Source organism: Cephus cinctus, unplaced genomic scaffold, assembly GCF_000341935.2.
Source record: "Cephus cinctus unplaced genomic scaffold, Ccin1 Ccin1_scaffold0661, whole genome shotgun sequence".
NCBI classification, from domain to species: Eukaryota; Metazoa; Arthropoda; class Insecta; order Hymenoptera; family Cephidae; genus Cephus; species Cephus cinctus.
In genome coordinates, this window is record NW_014333290.1 from 378,299 (window position 1) to 400,029 (window position 21,731).

Sequence of the window (21,731 nt, forward strand, 5' to 3'; positions counted from 1 at the left end):
GGAATTTTTTAACGCATGAAATTCTGGTTGTAATACAAATATTCAAAATAAATCGTTTGAATGCTTTATTCACAATAAAATATTTGATTTTACATAGATATAAATATACATTTCAGTTGCGTACTATAATAATTTTATATTTTAACATCTTTTGCTGTACATTAAAATTCACGTTTATAAGCTTCAACAAATTTTTTTCATTTAGTTTTGAATAACAATAACGAGTTACAGTTTAGGCGGACATATAAGAAGCGATTAAGCGATTTCCTGATTGATCATTCAGTTCTAGCAAAAGTAGTTCACCATACAAGGAAGCGACTGGTTTGCCGGAAGATGTCTCTGCAAAAGAACGCTCTATGAATAACCCACATGAGTGTAAGATCACTATTGTAATTAGGTGATCATTTAACACTTACCCGAACAAAGTGCCTTTCCCGTTGTAAATGGAAGCTCCATACAAAACGCAAAGTGTCATTACCAGTGCTTGCCGTAATATTTCGTAAATCGTAGAAACCGCTATATTTGCTTCCGGTATTTTAAATCCAGCCTCAGTCTTCGAACGTTCTTGGTAATTGATTCTTTCCGGTCCACGAATAACATATCTTTCGTACCTTGAGCGAGATTCGTCTACCTTGCGGCGGAGGAAACGTTCTTCGCGATCCTGAGTATTTTTTAAGTAAAATTCACGAACACGAGATTCCTTTTCCAGAGTGCGATCACGAGAGATCCGATCATTATCTCGAACTCGGTCTGAGGTACGACGATCGATCAAAGATCGATTATTTCTTTGGCGATTATCTTGAGCGTTTCGATTATTACGTCGGAGAGTGTCGACCCAGGATCTTTCTGTGGAGTGACGATCAGCTCTTGATCGAGAGATGAGCATTCCTTGACGATCATCCTGGATTCGATTTGAGGTACGACGATCAGTTAAAGATCGAATATTTCTTTGGCGATTATCTTGAGTGTTTCGGGTATTTCGTCGGAGAGTATCGACCCAGGATCTTTCAGTAGGAAGATCAGTTTTGCTTGTGATTCCCACAAGATTCTTAAATCTGATCACTGATGATCGTCGTTCTGTTATTTCTTTAGACCTTTGTGTAGTGGGTGAAACCATCCTGCGGTTGCTAACAGTTTGAATACGATCGTTGGATCGAGAACGATCATTATTTACATGGCGACTATCGATCCTATTGAGTTGGTCCTTTTGATCAGAAACTCGACTGTTGTCAAGAACAGTTACTCGACGAGTATCGATTCTAGATTGGTGACGACTAAGATCGTTGAATTGACGGGCGTCGATCCTTTGACGATCATTCTGAGCGTTTGAGCGACGAATATTGATCTTGATTTGACGATCGGTTTCATCGTTTACACGACGTGTGGCAATTTTATCTCGACGCTCATCGATACCTAGACGAGTATCGATCCTGCTCTGGCGATTGTTACGATTAACTCCGTGACGAAAATCGATCCTTGTTTGACGATCTTCGATGCTTCTTACACGTCGCATATCTGTCGGAATTTGACGTTCATTTAAATCTCTTACACGACGTACGTCTTCTCTAAATCGGCGACTATCGAGATCATTTACACGGCGCACGTCTTTACCAGATCGGCTAGTCTCAAAATTCTCTACACGACCCATATTGATCCTTACTTGTCTGTCAGTGACGTCTCGTACACGACGTAGATTGTTCCTAACTTCACGGTCTAGATCTCTCTCATGATGAATATTTGTTCTAGGTCGATCGTTAAGATCACGTACACGTCGTACAAAATCCCTATCGCGAGATACACGATCCAAAGATCGAACTCTTTCACGTACTAATGAATTTCTTCGGGAGTCCAAATCACGACGTTCCGAGGAGAACCTTCTTTCCACTATAAAACGTTCGGTTCTTTCTGATCTACTATCATCGAGCCTCGGTAAACTTCGCTCTCTGCGTACGTTGCGAATCGTTGAAACCTCGCGTTCTCTTCTAGCGTCACGATTGACCAGATCAGAATGTTTTTCACGGCGTATATTAGAAGTGCGACGTTCCATCGATCTAGATCGGACCACCGTTTTCGATGCCCTCTGAAATGTTTCCAAAGTGCGTGAGAATTTATTCAATCGATTTTCACGGGCAAAACGATCTTCGCGTGGCTCATCAAGATGGTTCCTAGTTCGTTGTAGATCCAAACGATCTACGGATCTTCGGGATTGTCTTCTAGAAGCTTCTACTGATCTTTCGCGATACTCTCGCCTAACCGATTCAACAGATCTTTCTTTACGATTCATGTCCATTTCTCGTCTTTCCGTAAACTGAGCTCGTGATTCGTCAAGATCATTGGTTCTTGCTAGGCTTGATCGAGTATCTCCAAAACTTGAACGACGTGTTCGAATATTCCTTGAGATACGAGAATTTAAAACGTTACGTCTGTCTATTTGAAGATCGGTAGATCGAGTATTCCTGGTGGTCCTATCAAGACGATCGTTATTAATACTAGTCGGTAAACGAGCAACGCGTCTCTCATCACGACGATCCCGAACATCTCTAGAGATTCTACGATTGGTATTAGCCCGATATCTTTGCAAATACGTATCTCGATCAGATTCTTGAGAAGTGCGTTCAGATCTTTCTAGATTTCGTGAACGAGAGAGAAACTGGCGTCTCTCATCGCTTCTGGCAAATCGGCGATCGCTGTTATATGCTTCTCTATCGGTACTTCGGGATCTGATATCGGCAATTCGGCGACTCTCATCAATCCTGCTTCGCGATCGAAGATCAATCTTGGTCCTAGCAGGTCTGGCAGTGTCGTGGACCCTCGATCGCTTGTTCGACAGTCTGGTAGATCGGTCTAGGACGTTAGAATCCTCTGTCCTGCTTCTAGAGATCCGAGTTGCGCTGGACATGCGATTCAATCCGTAATTTGTAATCGTGGACAGTTTTTCCGAAACCAGGTCGTCAGCAGAAGACATCCGGTTGAATGGATTATCATTCGGACAGGCATCAATCCTATGGAAGCATATGAGAAAAATGTTAAAAAATGATTTGAAAATAAAAAAATCTTCGAGAAAGAATTTCAGTGTATTACTCATGGGGTGCTCCATGCTGCAGTTCGGGACCCGCAAGACTTCCGGCCTGACCTTCTCTATCTCTAGAGACTAGACCCAGGGTAAGGCATGCTAAAGAGACGGTCATCAGGCCTATATACTGCCATGATCGTACTGGCAGTATGACGTGACGTGTCTTCCGCATTCTGAAGAAAATCAAAATCAGATTTTTAACTGAAGGCTAGAAATTTTGAATAGTGTCTATTTTGTAGTACTGTGAAGTACAATGAGTACTGAAGGACACCTTCACTCTCATGATCTTCTCATGACTTTAAATGTAATAAAATTTTTTGGACTTCAGTTCTGATTTGTCGACCAATTGCTTCAAGTACACAAACGTGATAAGTATGCAAACTTTTACTTACATCTTCCAAGTCTTTTGAGAGTTGCCAAAGTTGAAAGTTCTTCCTGAGGTTCTTCGTGCTCCACAAGATGCTTCCTCGATGGTGCTCTAAGAGCAGCTAGTGCAGAGTGCCCTGATGGAGCTGGTTATATACTAAACCCGGCTCGTAATTTAATAGAAGTGCAATCTGTGGTTATCAGCTAGGGCCACATGGGGCTCGTGCATTGAGGCGCGAGAATCCCTCTCGTAGGCGGCGAAATGTCGCGCGTAGAAAGATTATAAAATGGCAGTCTGATCGAGGATTATCCATCTGGAAAATTGAAGCTAAGAAATATGGCGAGTTTCGAATTGACAGTATAACCATAGAAGCTATCTGATTCACGAAAATAACTGATTTTTCGGTCCACATAATTCTATAAAACTTTAATAATCGGTGGTGCTACTCTTACTTAAAATAATACACTGGTTCTTTATTGAATTACGTTGTAAGCTTATAACTTTGAAAATTTTTATTTATACGCGTGACTGATTTTTCAAGATGATATTACTTTATATAATCAGTATACTGTACTCTAGGTTTTCACTTTCAATATTTTTCATATGTAAACTTCAATTTTAGCTTTTAAGCTGCAAGGAGTTGGGAAGTAATTTTTGAACTCGAGTACTCTTATTTCCATTTTATTTTATACAAAACACGCATTACAAAGCATCTGCGGTCAGGCTACATTAAAATACTGCTTATAAATATATGTACACGGGTCACGCTCCTTCGCGCAAAATTTTCCAAATTTTGTCGCCTTGGTTCAATTTAAATTACATGGTCGTAGGAGGCTAATTCGACCACAACCCAGTTCGAATAGTCGATTGAATTAATTATTTAATTACAATCGAGAAAGTATTTGTATAAATTAATAGCGCCGATTTACAGATTTGAAAATATACAAAGGTTTTCGGGACAAGTGAATTTCCTTTTGGTTTTACTCTTCTCTAGAATCGAACGAGAAGACGCCATTGTGAAATTGAGAGTGTCAAGATGATAAGCACTTTAAAAAGTGGACTGTTGGTCCATATGTTTTCACTACCGGAAATCGCCATTAGTTCACTACAAATATTAGTGTCGTTCGTTTCCGGTAGGGCCGTAAAATTCGGGAACATCTGAATAGCCCCAGGCTGAAATACAAAAGACAATTGCATTTAATAATATCATATAATAAAATAAATTCAAAAATGTTGTCTCATCAATTAATGTCGTTTTTTTCTCATAGATGGCATGAACTGTACAGTTCATGTAGTAGTGATTGCGTGGCTTACATTATTATATACTATTTTAAAGGTTAGACTTTAAACTATCTTCAGTCAAAAACTGAGCGTCATTAGTAAAAGTCAAGTTGGTTAAAAATCACGTTAAAAATGGACAATCAAAGAGAGCATATTTTATTGTTTTATTTCCGAAAGGGAAAAATGCGGTGCAAGCTCGGAAGAAATTATGTGAAGTTTATGGTGAGGACTGCCTTACCGAACGCCAGTGTCAGCGTTGGTTTGCTCGCTTTCGCTCTGGAAATTTTAATGTGCAAGATGCACCACATACTGGTCGTCCAACCACTACTGATGACGACAAAATAAAGGCGTTAATCGAAACTAACTGGCGTATGACAACTCGAGAGATAGCAGAGAAGCTCGACATATCGAATTCAACCGTTTACTTGCACTTACAACAACTTGGTTATGTAACTAAACTGGATGTTTGGGTTCCTCACGAATTAAAGGAAATCCGCCTCACCCAACGCATTAACATCTGCGACTCTTTGCTGTATCGTAACCAAAAAGACCCATTTCTAAAAAGAATCATAACGGGTGATGAAAAATGGATTGTTTACGATAACGTAGTCCGAAAACGATCATGGGTCAAGCAAAATGAGCCCCCACAATCAACATCCAAAGCCAATATTCACCAAAAGAAGATTATGCTTTCTGTGTGGTAGGATTACAAGGGTGTAGTCTACTTTGAGCTGCTTCCAAGAAACCAAACGACTGATTCGAATGTCTACTGTCGTCAACTATCAAAATTGAACGAAGAAATCAAGAAAAAACGCCCTGAACTGGCCAATCGCAAAGGCGTGATGTTCCATCACGATAACGCCAGACCCCATACCTCATTGATAACCCGTCAAAAATTAACAGAGCTCAATTGGGAACTGATGCCACATCCACCCTATAGACCTGACTTAGCACCATTGGATTACCATTTGTTTTGCTCCCTTCAAAACCATTTACATGGTAAAACTTTCGCTTCCGATGAGGCTGTTAAAAATGAATTGGACCAATTCTTCGCTTCTAAAAAGCAAAGCTTCTTCGAACGTGGAATTTTTCAACTTACCGAAAGATGGCAAAAGGTCACCCAACAGAATGGTCAATATATAATTGATTAATGGTTGTTGTTAATATAAATAAATTCACTTTGAAAAATATGAAAAAAAAAACGACATTAATTATCGAACAACCGTTATCGAAACTTACTAAGGGTAATGTGTCATCCCTTTTTCTACAATAGGTCATGTGTTCTCCGTAATAAAGACTACTCTCTATCGACTTGACCAGTAATTCCTCTCTCCAGGGCATATCTAACATATGTTCAGCCAATGTTCTACCACGAAATTCCTCAGGGTTCTCAATAACGAGGTTAGCGAAGAGATTAGCATTTTCTTCGTCCTCGCTATATTCCTTCATGGCTCTCAAAGCCGATACTGTTTCTCCCATGACAACTTTCTCGGCTTCTGTTGGTGGATAAGGCAGAACCGGTTGTTGCTGTTGTTGAATCGTTGGCAAAGTAATTGCATCAGTTCTATAATCGGAATGAAGATGAATAAGATGTAAAAATAAAACTACATTTATCATATTCATAAAGTAATAACATAATCATAGTAGCTCATGAATTCCAACCTCAGAATTGAAATCGACAGAGTTAACTTAAAGAAGAAAGATATTGATTAATTGAAAAGAAAAATCTTTGACTTACCCAGTAGTCAAGAAAAGCCTTTCCAGATCAGTCATAGAGATACCCTTGAAACTAGCAATCCCCAGTGTGTGAAAAAGATTCTCGACAGGAGTAACGCTATAACATCCAGCTAGCGAAGTTCTAGGATAATGTACAACGAATGCCAAGCACATTTCCTGATTAGCAGAATATCCCCCCAGAGTAATCTTAGGTCTATCCAGGGTGCTGTAAACGCATTCAGCAACGAGTTCGTCACCAGGTAGAATCTTGACTTCCTCATCTAGCGTATGCGACTGTTGATAATTGAAGTCGAAGTGATTATCTTGAACAATTCTTGGCAATTCTTTCCCTTGACGTATGTGTTTCAGTCCAAGTCGTTTGCCAGCAAGATGAGCGTGCAGCACCACGGAGACTACATTGATACCATCCTCAGGTAACATCTATCCAATACAAACAAAATTAAGAAAAACCATTTTCGATCACCGAAGAACTTACTATCCATATACAATTACTAACCTTATCGGTACACTGTGACGCACAATAACCTGCTGTTGCGTATTCCTTCTGTCTAGGAGGTACAACCAGAAGAGGACTTACAGCAACACCGGCAACAAGTATACCTGCATCATGCTTGCGCAACTTAGGCGTGATATGAAGTCTGACACCACTACTGTCGTTGACGTTCTTGAAACCAGGGTTATTATAATGCACCTCCAGCATATAGTACGACCCTTCAGCATGTTCAGAAATAGGTATCCCCACGTGTTCGGGTAGCCACTCTCCTAGAATATAGAAAAGTGTCAATTATAAATCTCATAATTTGACACGTCGAACGATAATGAGCACTACCGTACCTTTACTACCCCGGGCCCAGGCCAGAACAGGCTGTAGGCAGGACGACCACTCCTTGGGTCTAGTACCACTGTAACAGTCTGCACCGATGAGTTTGGTATGTTTAGCCAGGATCGAGTCAGTGGAAGCACACTCGTAGAGGATGATGTGATGAACCAGAGCCTCGTTCGCCTTCTCCACCAACGGCGTGTACTGAAATACCAAGTAGTTAATCATCCTTCGGTATCTAAATAAAATGTAGTACGTGGTACGAGAACGGTAATGGCAGATATGCGTGCGATCAGTTAGAATGATTCTTTTATTTTCTATGGGAAATCCCATTGTCAGTCTTTCTACGTGTCTCTATACTTGCTAGTCCACGTGACATCGTCCACGAAAGACAATTTATTGTTATTCAGATAACGTTCCGGGCGACGAGACATCCGCCCGAATCAGTCTCAATGACCGTCATTTGCCAAAACCGTCCCTGTTCTACTATGGAGCGATGTGCGTGTCATGAAGAAATTATCATTGGATTATCATTGATTGATGGGCTATGTCGACTGTACTTACTCCAATCATGTGATGCTTCTTTAAGAGACCCGGCGGTCTGAAGATCTTGCACCAGTACGTGGTATCGGTGTCATTTGGTACCGCAAACTGAAATCAAAAGAATTTTCAACTTGTATGAATTTTCATTTTTAATTGGGCAGTGATATTCGTCATATACAGTAAAAAAATGTACATTTCAAATTCGAAGAAATTCACTAATTTATTTTCTTTTTACTATATGCTCATGCTCTTGCATACCTCATGAATCTCTCCAACGCTCGCTCCTTAATTACTTTTTTCTTTCTCATAATCTTTTTTTGTTTAGCCCATCTGACTAATTATTTATAGTTACTCGGCTTGTCCCAATCATCGATCATCGATCGGACTCTCTAATCATTCGTTCTATCTCTCTTTCTTACACATAGTTCTCCATACGCACCTCCCCTCTCCCCCTCCCCTCCTCTTTCACTGACGCTCACACATGGAATAATTATCATAGTTTTTAGCTTACCTGATTCAATTTGACATCCCAGTGCCGTAGATCTGAACTGTCCAATTTCGGTTGAGGATGTGGGGCTGGAGCTTTAAGCCTAAGGGCACGACCCCCACGTTTCTCACCGTGCCACATCGCGGTATTTAATTCCGGATCGGTTTCGTGTATTGCCCATAATACTCGTATCGTGTCCCCCTGAAAATGAGCGAGACGGTCTCGGTGACGTTATCCTAGAGAACGTAGCGTCATAGGAGTGACTATAGTTAACGCGGAATCGGTTAAAGAACAAAGGATACCAATCGGAAACAAAAAGAAGAACGAGAAATTCTCAGGGGGTCGCTCGTATGGCCGTAGGTACATCGGCACGGATTAAAAGTATTTTAATGGGTCGCATCGCGTGGGTTGGGTTTGGAACTGGTAAACATATGTGAAAGACCGGGAGTCCTGGAGCATTTTGTAAGAGGACAGGCATGTTTAGGGTATACCGCAAAAGGCTCGGCATGCTAAACGCTTAAATACCAGTCCTGACAATCGCTACAGGCTCTAACTTTCCATTTGGAAGTTTAAACGCGTCCAGTAAATCAGGCTGAATCTCTCTTACTTTATTTGATTCCGTTTGTTAGCTGATTTCCTTTTCTTTTATTCTTAATTCTCCTCCGTTGTAAATTTAATCTAGCCACTACCGCGAAACGAATCTTCCGAACGTCGTTCTTCTGAATTCATGAAAAATCTCTTAAGGAATTCACGACTGGTTTTAATTCCATTGCTTACGGTTAGTTGATGATCTTGGGGGTCGCAGGTCTGCCACCTCCTGGAGAACGTGACGCTCGTGTGAGTGCCGTTTTGCGAACTATGGAGGACTTCCACATCCTGCGAGGCATCCGTTACCGGCGCCGCGTTCGACTCCTCGATCCCATGAGAGTCCTGCAAACGGAAGCCAGAGTGCAATGAGCGTCGTACGAGAGGTCAATGTCCTTTCTAAGAATTACCAGAAGTCCCATTCACAATTGAGATTCCGAATGAATTCGATTAAATCCTAATTACAGATACAGGAAGCACGTTAGATACATATTATTAATTCCATTAACCTTTATCAAATTTACCATACTCACATTTGCACGTATACATCAATTATTTGAGAAAATAATGATGTTCCTTAAATTCAATTATTTCATTGCTTATTTTATTTCCATTCGTTACATGGGGTACGTATCCGAAATCAAATATATATTACTAGTTCAAAAGAGTCTTCAGCAATTTTTTTTAACCTCATTAAATCTTACATCATAATTCCTTCTTCGTCTAACCTTCTCCTCCTTCATCCTAGTCGCTGGTAGCTTTATCGTTTTTCTTTTAACTTTTCTTTTGCTCGTACGTCTCTCGTTTGTAACAAACTAAAGGCACGAATGCACGTGAGCGTAAAACGCCCGGAGCGTCTAGGTCCGTTGCGTCTGTTTCTGGACTCACGGGCAGGACTGCCAACGTTCCTCCAAGGGAAGTCGCCTTCCTGCACGTAATGAATCCAAATAATTACCAAGTGCCGTCATGCCTACCACCGCCTCCGTCAGCAGACCGTTTCAGCTTCGTGTCTCGTTTGGATTCAATTCAGTCAGGTTAGATCGTATCTTCGTGGTTTCATTGAGAATAGGTACTTACACGCTCTACACCCATACAAGTGAACGGGACAAGGTGGTAAGAAAAGGGGGGAAAAAAGTTCCAAGAGAAAACAAAAGGACAACATCGTTTAACGAAAACATAAAACTTGTATTACAAGATCAGTATACGATCATCCAACTTCTACCGATTGACATTAATGTTGAACACGAAAAAAAAAAAACAGTTACTTAACTCCACATCAGTTCCGTCGAAAATTGATCGTTAAAGTAACATAGTCATAAACGGTTGTATTGGCGACCGGATGTGTCCTGCTAAGATCTTCCCTTCATTGATCTCTTTTTGTGCGTCTATTCCGATTCAGGAGAAGCCGACCGGTTTGTGAGCGTTTCTCACCGTAATCTCTCATCGTACATTTTCTCGCGCATTATGCGGATATTCCCATCGTTCTACCAATTACCTACCGATCTTGAAAGTCCCTAGACTATTAGATGAGACGTCATAGCCGATCTTTTACGGCTACTTCGACCGGTCGCTTAAACAAGATCAATTAGACGGATGACTTTATCGCTTGGCTATTCGATTTTTATTCTATTGGAATATACGTAAAATAATTGGGGCAAAATGAAGGGAAGATATTTCTTTTCGTTCTTGGAAAATGGATCGTAAATCATTACTCAATAATCTTAATGAAATCTACGGTTGGCCGATCGCGCCAATCATTCCGTCATTGCACTGCATTCTGTACGATCCACTCGCTATGAGCTACGGGACTAGGTCCGGAATACGTATTCCGACGCCCCAGGAAACGCAGGTACCCATCCATGGCGTCACATCCGTTTGATTAATCTTCATGTACGTATGTCTGTATCCTTGGTATGTATTTATTGGTCTTATAAAATTGTTTGATCTGTTAACTGCGATTGATCACCTTTATTGTATACACGCTAGCTATACCTATATCGATCGTTATGGTTATAACGAGTAAATAAAATGAGGTATGGCCAAGACCTTTCTTCAGCATCTTGAAATTCTTTTGTTCGAAGTAACAAGAACCCGGAGTCGTAATTAAGGATCATTCGAAGTCTGCTGGAAGCTTCTTTTAACGTTTGGTAAGACTGTACGTAATTGAGAAAATGGAGAATCTTCAGCGACTGGTTTAAGACTGTAAGGTTAGCTCGAAGATTTCCAATGATTCGAAATATATTTTTCCTCGTATACATATACAATGTTCGACTGCTGCTTATGAGGGACCTCAAAGGCCTGTGGTTCGAAGGACGATAACGTCGGTAAGGATAATTGAGAGGCGTAACGACTACCGGGAGAAGACTAGCTTTTTAAGTAAGTGCCTCAAACTTTTTTCTTTAGCGGGGAACAATAAACTGAAAGCTGCTGTACCAATCTCAGTACCAAAGATCAGGTTTGTTTCGATCTTTCTATTGAGTACAACCAGTACCCATGCACCTAAGTGTACCTGAAATTCATAAGGATCTCAGAATCTCACGCAGTGCCCATGGCTTTCAAGGACCTCATCTACACGCAATGGTTATAACAAGGTCCTGTGGGCCTGTCGATCGATACCGGTTGGAAGAGAAATAGAAATTCATCCTTTGTGTTATGGTTCCCAGGGATCTGGCCGCGGGGTGAAAAGGGGAGGAAGAGAAAAGACGAAGAAAAAGGAAGGAATTTCTCTCGCGGGGATTGCCCCTCGAGGCGCCACCAGGACGGTAGCCAGGTGTTTTCGAACGGGAGTCCTTCTCCTCCGGTTTCTCTGCATCCCTCCTTCCGCTCCCTCTTCGTCATCCTAAATTCTGCTCCCCTTCGGTTCGGGCCACAAGACCGACTCCCTTTTGCCACCTGGTTAGAGCGGCAGCTGGAACTTTGAGGTCCTTAGAGAACTGGATAAAAGGGGTTCCTCCCGTCCTTCGGCCTGGAACCTCCAGGATTCTCTTCATTCGCACTCGTGCTACGTCAGGGTCCTGACTATGACGACTTGCTTCTTCCATTATTCCACTTTTTGAAATGCCCGCCCTTTCTTCTGCTTCTTCCTCGTGGTTAAATACAAGTATTCCTAGCCCTTTATTTGTACGCAAGAAACAGGACGACTTTCACACCGAGCACAGACCGAAGCAAGGTACCTGAGGATGCTGGACACTACCAGCAACTGCCTTCGCGTCGTAAAAGTTCCTCGGCATCTCTGAACGAACGCTTTACAGTTTACCGGATCGTTCGTGTCTCGCCGCCACCTTTCCTTCTATTTTTCTCACCTTCCAAGAGGGCGCGAGTTATATAGGTACCCAGACGGCGACCATTAAACAGGCGGAACGTGAGGAGACCTCCCCCATGAGAACATATCCATGGGGAGACACGGGAGAGAACTATTTTATCCTTTCAAGGATCGCACGGATAAGAAGATTACACTGGGATGAAAACGAGCTCCGTTTCCAAGGAGTACAGGGACAAACGAAAAACTCATGGAATTAACTCGATTTGCCAGTCTATTAGAGTTCCAAAGAAAAAGCTTCAAGACCACCGCGACGGAAACGAATAAAACGTTCTAGGCTCCCTAGGCGTTCATTACTTAATTTCCCAAGTACCCGCAATCAATTACACCGCGGTATATTATTAACCGTCGTTTTATCAGGAGCGTCATTATACAAATATACATAAATCACCAAAACGGTATACAAGTATAATTAAGAGTATTGATTTATGAGGTATAAAAAAATTGCGACAAATTCGATCAGGCTCTGTTGGCCTGCATTAAGCCTTGCCACCCCGAGGCTAACAATCTAGATATCAGGAACGGCACACGGTGGCAAGACCGTTCGCCAGGGATCATGGAACTCTAATTGCCATTAACGAGCGTTACGGTTCCCTGGTATCGATCCCCCAGGCTATACCTTATACTCCCATCCTCCTCTTCTTCGGCGTACTTCCTATGGTTTCGCTGTCACTATATATATGTATATACTGTTCATTACAGAGAATGAGGAGGGACAAGAGAGCAGAGAGAGGGTCAAAATCAATCGTCATCTTGACGTTAGGCAGAGACGGGAGTGCGAAAGATAGCAGGAGAGAAAAGATTGTAATATTTTACTGTTGGTACCACTGGACCGGTTCCTCGGCAAGGGGTATTGTAAATCATATGTAGGATTATGTCGACCCGATGTCGTCCCAGGTATGCTAATGAGTCCACCGCATTTGCAGATATACTCTTCGCGCATGCGCAGTACACGTATTATGAATTTCCCACGAAAGTCCCTGGTAAGCATATAACCATACCGCCGACAATGGGAATGAAAAAGTTTAAGACGAGACCGTATAGCAAAGAGATTCCACAAGAGTACGGTTGTCCGTCTTATTGTTAGTGGCAGTTTCGAATAGTCCCGGTTATATATCCCATAATCCTTGAAATATTCCTTAAGAAATAATCCCTCGCGCCAGTACGAAAGACTAACGACCGACGTACGAATCTTTCGTCGTATATATATACGGCTGGGGTAACATACGAGATAAAGCAGTAGAACCGCCTCGGAGGTAAAATCGGTGGTAGGAGAAAAGAGTGAGGAGTGCAGCCAGAGGGCTTCGGGTGGTTTAGGTTAAGGTTGGAGATGGAGAGGGTAGGAGCGCCGAGGTACAAAGGGATTAAAAAAGAGGAGTAAGAGGAGGATAATGAGAAAAAATAAAAGAGGAAATCAGCGAGCGAGCCAACGGATGGGATACGCTGCTGCTGGAGAAGGAAGGCGAAGGAGTTAGAAGAGGACCAAGGATTTCTGTGCATGCACTGTTGCACTGGAGTGTCCGTCTGTCCGTCGGCGAGACGGCCGTCTTTCTCTCGCTGATGCTAAAAGATTCGCGTCGGCCACCGCGACGGGGGGGCCCGCCGATGTCTGGAGGCCTTGGACTGGCCCCTTGGACTCAACTGGGCCCAACGTGCCCAACGGGCCTCGCTACACTTGCTCGCGGTATCCGCATCGGTCCTCCTCCCCTCCGCCTACCTCGGTCCCTTCTATCTTTTACTTCTTATTTCTTCTTTCTTCTTTCTCCTCTCCGACATACGGCGTACCGACATACCTATCCTGGCTACGACGATAACTTTGACCTGAGCACTGCACATACTGGACGATCGAATCGATTACACGCAACGACGCGCGATCTTCCGGCCACCCTCGACTACCCATTATCTATAGGTACCATTTCATTTTTATCCTTGCAAATTTCTAGTCACGATCTTCGTGGTCCTTGCGCGGAATACGGGAATTTCTTAAGTTTTTATTTTATTTACTTTTATTTTTTTTTTCATTCGGTATTACAGTATAGGAAGAGACAGCTAATTCTTCGTGGTTCGAGGATGTATGGATGGGGAACGTCTTGTCATCGATTCGGGGAAGTAAAGGGACTTGTTGAATGTAAATTAATCGTGACGTTATCTTATGGTGACTTGGGACGTATATGTTAATTTTTGTATTTACATTTTTTTTTCTTGCCGTTCCAATACGCTTGTTATAATCTCTCTGTGGTACAGGGTTAAGGTAGGTAGATGGATTGGAGAGAGTTACTAGGGAAATGGTAGATAACTGTTAGGGTTTTGCACCTTTGGTACATGGTATTGGTTATTTTGAATTTTTTTTCGAAATTTTCAAAATGTCTTCCATGTCGTATGAACGGACTGTGTTTATTGTGCGTCTCGTGGGTATTATATTCAGGGGTCCTATTCGATAGCGTGGACCTGGGATCCGTAATGGGAATAAATTTAATTAAGATTAGGAATTCGGGCAAGCCGAGCGAAGCAGGTTCCTTAGCTGGTGTGACCTTCCGCCCGATCCTTATTCCTTTGGTCGGTCTCCACACGAGTTTCGTCCTAGCTCCTTTTTCTTTCTCTTTTTTTCCACGCTCGAAATTCCAATTAAAAATTGTGAGACCCTCGCGAGGACGCTGTATAGTCTCTGCTATGAATTGTCTACGTTTTAGAAAAAAAAAAGAAAAAAAAAAGAGAAGACAGCGCCAAGTCTAGTTAAGAATTGGATAACGATCTCATAGACATTAAAATTTAATCGAACTCAGGTATGGGCATCAACGACAATTGTAAACTTCAAAAATTTGACTAAATATTAATTATTACTCAAATAACCCTTATATTTTCTAATCGCAGGGTCAATAGAGCCCCCCTTGAATTTCGGTTCGATTAAAATAATCGAAAGTGTCCTATAAGAATTAATAATCATTAAAAATGATGAATGATCATTTCATTTACAATATTCAACTCTAATCTGCTTTTAAAAAAATGAATAATCTGCCCCGGACGATTTATGAAAGATCGACCCATGTTACTGAAAGATACCTCAGAAGCTAAAGGATTACAGAATCCGAATGGACCCATGGAACATTTGAATACTTAGATACATATTGGAGAGAGGCTCCGAGATCGGCATCCCTTTGAAAAGACTGGGTCGCCATTGTGTAGTTGGATGTGTAAACGCAACGATGAAATCCATTGTCACGGATGTAATGGGAGCCGATTCGCGCTGTAGGTTGGCAGTACTGCAGGATTAAACGCCCGTGAAATACGAGTCTCCAGGCAACACTTACACTTTCAAAACAGATCTCACTCTACCGGTGAAGCAAATGGGCCCCGATTATTGGGACCGATCTCTTAGCATTATAGAAGTGTCCCGCACGATTTCGATTATGAAGATTTCGATCTGACGAAGGATGATATTGCAGTGGAGCGCGAAACGGCTTCATTGTCGGACTACGCCAATTAACGCGGCTCATTATAACAATCAAACGAACGATCTTTAAGAAGTCCCTAACGACTGGGCCTCACTCGATTTCGACTGGGCCCTCACTTAAAGGGAACAAAGTCTATCCAGCATCATCCTGGGATATCTTCTCTTTTGTTTCGAAGCGATTCTCCTTCTCGTTTGCCACGCTGTTATTTCTTATTATTCTCTTTCCTTTTATTTTTCCCTTATCTTTTTTTTCCCCATCCTTTCCTCTTCCACTCGACCGCTCTCTTAATCTTCGTTTAATTCCTTGGGTTTTCGTTCCTTTGCTTTCCTTTTTTTTCCCTCGACGGGCTATTCGCTCTTTGCCACTAGTTCTTCTTTTTCTTTGACTTCTCTTTATTTTTTATTTCTTCCTTGCGCTCTCGGGACCGAGATCGCAGTACGTCCGAACCGGTGTGTCCGTGTGTGAGAAATGGTACAAGGCGAGTGACGATGACGAGTAGATAAAGGAGGGGAAGACAAATCGAAGGGTATAGTTTTCCTTTTCTTAATATAACAAAAAACATTTAAACAATCATTATGAAATATTACTTTCTGTACTTACCAGCAAATTTACGGCATTGGAATCATCGTCGACCCAAGCCAGAATGATGTCTGCACCCATCATATGATTGTGATCGTTGAACCCGATCCCCACGTATCCTCGGGTCTTAGCAGTTACTCGGAAGGTGACGAAATCCTCGTCACTAGGATCCCATTCTAGTATGACGATACCGTCATCATCCAGTTTCTCATATCGTGTGAATGATGGTTCAGGAACGCTTCGAGCATGTCTCGAATGAACCAGTCTCTCCCTGGCAGGTTTATTCGCGATTTTTAATTCCTTCGAGGTTGGCACATATTTCTTAGGAACTCGATTTCCGATCTTAGGAAGAACCTTGATCGCTGGACCATTCAAGGCCAGATCGCCCACCATTTCAAATGCCGAATCTATATCATCTTCGTTCTCATCTTCAGTTTCGTCGATCTCTATCATCGATTCAGGTTCGGTTTTGGATGTCATATCAGCAGCTTCTTTAGGTATGATTGGCTTCGACAACGATTCCCATACTGATACTAATTCCGTAGGCACTTCCAAATCCTCTATTAAGACATTCATACTAATCGTAGAATTCTCATCGTCACTTTGTGCTTCGGTTGGCACCGGCTCGTGTTGATCAGGATTTAGGTTCTCTTCGCGGTCATTGGGAAAGTCCAGACCGTCATCCTTCTCTATGAATATCGTTTTTCCAAGTGTAACAGGATCTTCGACGTCCTTGACAAAATTCTGAATATCGGTTCCATTCGTATCAGTAATGACTTCCTTAGACGATTTAGAGTCTACAGTCTCGGGCAAGAATCCAGGCGCATCAAATTCCTCCGTGAGAATCCACTTATCCTCAAAATTATTATCTTCCTGATCATTCGGAAAATCGAGAGCGTCATTCCCCTTAATGATGACTTTCTTAGTCTTCCTACGAGGAGCCGTGTCGTTATCGATCTCTACAGAATATTCTCGTGGATCGCTATTCTCCTGATCGTTAGGAAAATCTAGACCATCATCCTTTCCAATAAAGACCATCTTGCTCTTTTTCGCGTCGTAACCTCTCCCTGTCTTCTCATCAATATCCAACAATTGTTTTTTGAAATTAGAAAGAGAGTAAAAGGGTTCCGGTGGTGCGTTTCTTCTGGCACGCGATCTCCTGAGATTCCTCGGATGATTTCTTCTGTAAGCCAACGTCTTCATGGTCTCGTCCATGTGCTGGACGTAAAGATCGAGAAGATCGCATAGTACGATTCGATGAACGCAGATCAATAGGACAGTTCGTAATAGCAACATTCTCGTCTTTGTTTTTTCTCTTCAAATCAACATCCGAAATCGAAGAGTCAAACGAAAATGTTCGTAGAAAAAATTTTGTTAAACTCACAGTCTTCACCAAAAACAAGATCGCATGATCTCTCGCATTATAAAAAAAAATATATATATATATCTCAACTCACGTTATATTCGAGTCAATCTAATCTCAATGCACTACCGATAATACGCGCACGAAAAATTTATCCATCGACTAACGACGCTCGTGAATCACTGTTATACTGTCGTCAGTGATCTTTACGTGATCGTGAACGCACATCCTCTGTCTGTTCTTGCATGTTGCGCGCGCGGCAGTTATGCCAGGACTAATTTAAACACGCGGGCTGCCCCTGTGGATACTCGCAGCTGCTTACCTGCTGTTCCCCATGCCAGTCTCTCAGGCCCATAAGGCCCAACCGTATAGCTACTGGCCTCATCCCCACCACGTTAACCAGCAGTCGAACGCCGTGCCGGTCTGCAATAGTTGGGACTCAACCGGCCCAACGCGTTATCCATTCGTAGTATAGACGGTAGGACCCTGAAACGTAGCAGCCAATAGCCATTGAGCATACAGTGGAATACACCGGAAAGCGTTCTACCGCTAAATATCTAAAAAGACATACTTTTTCTTCATTGGCCGGCCACGCATGCACGTTCCACTTCATACCGTAGACATATGCATACATATGGGTACTTGCACACATATATATTTACGGAATGAGCTCTTACGAATAATTCTACTTTGAATTCGCTTTCCGGCCCAATGATCTCGCGAACACAATAATAACACGCATATTATTACTACAAACTTGAATTCACATATGTGCATATGTATATACGCACATACATCCACGTGTTTACTTCCTTCGCTACCCTCGACTTTCCGAAGGGCTTCGGTGAGTTTCTAAAAAGAAATGATGGGGAGCGATCTGGGCCGCTTCCTGCGGAAACGTTTTTGTAACCGGAGAGCCGAGACCGGGTGTCGTTTTGGGGAGTTTGGCTGATGGGGCGGCTGCATATGGCAGATGCGAGCCCTTGGCACGCGCCCTTATCCTCGACAGGGGTGCTCAAATGGCGTATACGGCTAGTGACAAAGAAGTTGCGTGTAGAAAATGTACCTTATACAATTTTATACAGTCTGTGCTTTGCGTTGAGAACTATTGTTTTACGCCTGGTAAATTTTGGTAACAAAGAATTAACGATCGGACGTCGTTCGCGCGTGGACATTGACTAGTGTATCGTGTTACGCTGGCACCAGAAGAAGGGTTATCGATCGTTAAGTCAGGTAAGGAATAGCTTCCGAAGATATCGATTTCTCATGGAAGCCTTTGACGATTAAGTAACCATATACGGGGACATAGTATGTTATATTAGTAATCAAAGACTGGAGCTCAGACAGTTCTTAATCGTATTAATTGCTTGTATAGCAAACCTGTTTCTCGCCGCAATCAATTCCCTGGCCTTAGAGTCCTGCCGCCGTCGCTCGTAAAATTCACGAAAATAGTTCTCTGGATATTTTCGACTTGTACGCATAAGGTTCCCAACGCGTCCGGATGTCTAGACAAAATCGTTAATCCAGCGCAGTACAGATTTTCCTAGAATCTACCCTTGAGCGTTGGGAAACGCATCGTACCTCAAAAGAATTCAGTGCATTGTTCGTGATCTCTTTTATTTCCCGGTTTTTTTTTTTCATTTCGAAAAAGGTCGCACGGGACTTGTTCGTAGCCGCTGGTACCTTTCTATTGTCACTGGGAAAAAAAAAAAAAAAAAAAAAAAAAATGTAATAATGCTAGAACGTTTGTGGGAGGGTAAGAAAATTCTTTGGAAAATTTTCAAGGTTATGTGTAATTGAAGAAAATTTCTGATTGATATGCGGGAAATCATTTGAATGAGTATCGATGGGAACAGTTAGAGAATTCGACAGTATATATAATCCTATATACGATATGTATATATGTATATAGTATCTATATACATATGGAGATACCTATATACATATACTACGATAAGCAGTAAGATTTAATGTGACTTGAAGTTTATACCTTGGCTATATTCACGGCACGAAAAGCATTCCTTGTAGAGGGCAAGGTAGGAAGGCTACACGAAACTCCTTAGTATTCATCCAGTGAGATTATTCATCGTCGTGGCTTTACCAGAAATAAGATATCGTATCGTATCGGAAATCGTCTTGGCCTGGGAAAGCACGCGATATGCAGTATGGGTTTGTACCAGTTTGATTGATTCGGTGAATTAAACGGTCGAGGCGTTTTTAAATAATTAAAACTTTTTACGCTGTTACAGGAGGACATTGAATAAAGTTAACCGGATGGAACGTTCATTTTTTTTACAACCTTGAAAGATACGAGAGCGACTTCACCTGCCGCCATGACACCTGCTTTTACAACGTGCGGGATTTGTACTTGGTCAGGACATCTGCCACTGAAAGACAAGCCCTGATAATTCTTATTGATTGGAGATCATTCGTTTGGAATAATTCAAATGGCGAATGGACTCAGGATTTTTTGTATGGTTGGTACCTCCTCGGTACTTATTTGAAAGTTATTTATTGTTCTTCAGTTATTCTTCCTGGATCGTATTTATTTTTTATTTTTTTTATCCTCACAATATGCCCGAGCACTCGCCGAAATTTTTGTGCTTGAATAAAACGTCGCCTGTGATGTTTCTGAGATTTCGCGAAGTTGCATACTAAGAAACCTACGCAGGCTTCTATGGTATTCTACTCGTGTGCTGGAGACTTCGTGTTTTATGCCACATACGTACGTAAGAGCGTCGTGCAGGAATTTGAACGCCGCCAAATAACCTGGGGATTTCCTCGAATAAAGATGTATTCGCGTTGAGCTCTGCAGTCATCATCGGGTACATTGAGATTTACATTGCTTAAAAGAGCCCGATAAATCCTTCATTGACTTATGGTCTTGCCGTTGACGGTTTTACACACATTTCCTCTGTGGTACGTGCGTACGCATACTGGTTTCATTCGACATAAAGATACAGCCTGATTCGGGTAATTATGGTCGTATCGTCAGAGGCCTGAATCACGTTTTTTTCTGGTTCCGTACAATTGCTTGAGCCGTATAGGAGGCAGCACTTATTCAACAATTTTCAAGCGAGTTACCGACTGTAGGTAAGTCGCTACGGAATTACCATTTGTAAAAGTTGGTATGTCGGACACCCTTTGTAAGATTAACTTGTAGGTATTCTCGTTATATAATCCTCTGAGGGTACTTGTAATATATTTCTTTTTTTGTCGAAAACTTTGTATCGTCGAAACTTTGTTTCTTGAAAGGTGGTGATAGAAGTTGCGCCTAACTGACGCAAGAGGCAGCACTTTATACAAGACAATGGTCTATTTTCATTAGAATCTGTCAAGGAACTGGAAGTTGCTACGATTTTTGATTTTCTTTTCACAAACATCATAGGAAGATTCGAAGGGTAAATCGTTATTCAGTATGTTAACCAATTCCACCTTGTATTTCGAAGTTTACCATTTACTCCCTCAGCTGCGTGTATTTGTCGAACGAGTCGGTGGGTGGGTTGCTTGTCGTTCAGCATTGTTGACTTTTCTTTGGGTTCCTCAAGTTCCCTGGATTCCTTGACGGCTCTTATGCCTGGTAGTCGAAATGCGAATCCTCTTGACATCTTGACGATTTAACTCTTAAAAGCAACGACGGACACGGTAGGTGCGAGGAATACCATAGGAGACGGCAGGATTTCAATTAGAGTACGAGAGGATAAGGGATGGATAAGAAGAGAGAAAATTGAGGATGAAAGAAGTAAGCAACGCGGCAGGATAATTCCAAGAAAAATCATGAAATCTCGGGGCTGACACATCGGCGCATACGTACGTACTCTTTGTCACTAGGGACATTAAATAATTCACCACAGCTGGGACCGAGGGTGGCTGAGAGGCAGACCGGAGTGTAGGAGTCGGGGGGGTGGAAACTGAAGGACCGATCAAATATTCACATGTCCCTCAACGCGGATATAGCTAAGCCACGTCAAGTCGAGTAGCTAAGTTTAAAATCTTCTTTTCTAATGATTTTCTCTTGCGAAAGGAATTGGAGCGTCGCAGTATTTTTAAGCTCCATTTCTTTACTAAGATTGGACGAAGAAATATCCTAAAAATGATAAATAAAATATTATTAGAATAGTAAAG

General features: G+C 42.0%; 2 protein-coding genes across 2 annotated transcripts; both read right to left on the reverse strand.

Moving 5' to 3' along the window:
• Positions 1-75: 75 nt before the first annotated feature.
• On the reverse strand, positions 76-3,614 carry LOC107269462 (uncharacterized protein PFB0145c). The gene is made up of 4 exons (XM_015743328.2): positions 3,466-3,614; positions 3,082-3,246; positions 417-3,002; positions 76-339 (listed from the first exon to the last, which is right to left on the reverse strand). Exons 2-4 carry the CDS (start codon positions 3,243-3,245, stop codon positions 300-302), a joined length of 2,790 nt encoding a protein of 929 aa, XP_015598814.1. The 5' UTR covers position 3,246; positions 3,466-3,614; the 3' UTR covers positions 76-299.
• A 491-nt stretch (positions 3,615-4,105) lies between these two features.
• Positions 4,106-17,956, reverse strand: LOC107269461 (MOXD1 homolog 1). The gene is made up of 9 exons (XM_015743327.2): positions 16,265-17,956; positions 9,086-9,238; positions 8,333-8,509; positions 7,843-7,929; positions 7,293-7,482; positions 6,955-7,220; positions 6,460-6,878; positions 5,961-6,285; positions 4,106-4,613 (listed from the first exon to the last, which is right to left on the reverse strand). The coding sequence occupies exons 1-9, from the start codon at positions 17,537-17,539 to the stop codon at positions 4,431-4,433; spliced, it is 3,075 nt and encodes a 1,024-aa protein (XP_015598813.1). The 5' UTR covers positions 17,540-17,956; the 3' UTR covers positions 4,106-4,430.
• Between the last annotated feature and the right edge of the window lie 3,775 nt (positions 17,957-21,731).

Coding starts and splice junctions, on each gene's coding strand:
- LOC107269461 (XM_015743327.2), bottom strand. CDS start 17,539: ATGTTGCTATTACGAACTGTCCTATTGATCTGCGTTCATCGAATCGTA. Junction 8,510..9,085: donor CCCAAGATCATCAACTAACC/GTAAGCAATGGA, acceptor GCTCATTTTCAG/GGGGACACGATACGAGTATT. Junction 7,221..7,292: donor CTGGGCCCGGGGTAGTAAAG/GTACGGTAGTGC, acceptor TCTATATTCTAG/GAGAGTGGCTACCCGAACAC.
- LOC107269462 (XM_015743328.2), bottom strand. CDS start 3,245: ATGCGGAAGACACGTCACGTCATACTGCCAGTACGATCATGGCAGTAT. Junction 3,003..3,081: donor CAGCATGGAGCACCCCATGA/GTAATACACTGA, acceptor ATGCTTCCATAG/GATTGATGCCTGTCCGAATG. Junction 340..416: donor GGGAAAGGCACTTTGTTCGG/GTAAGTGTTAAA, acceptor GTTCTTTTGCAG/AGACATCTTCCGGCAAACCA.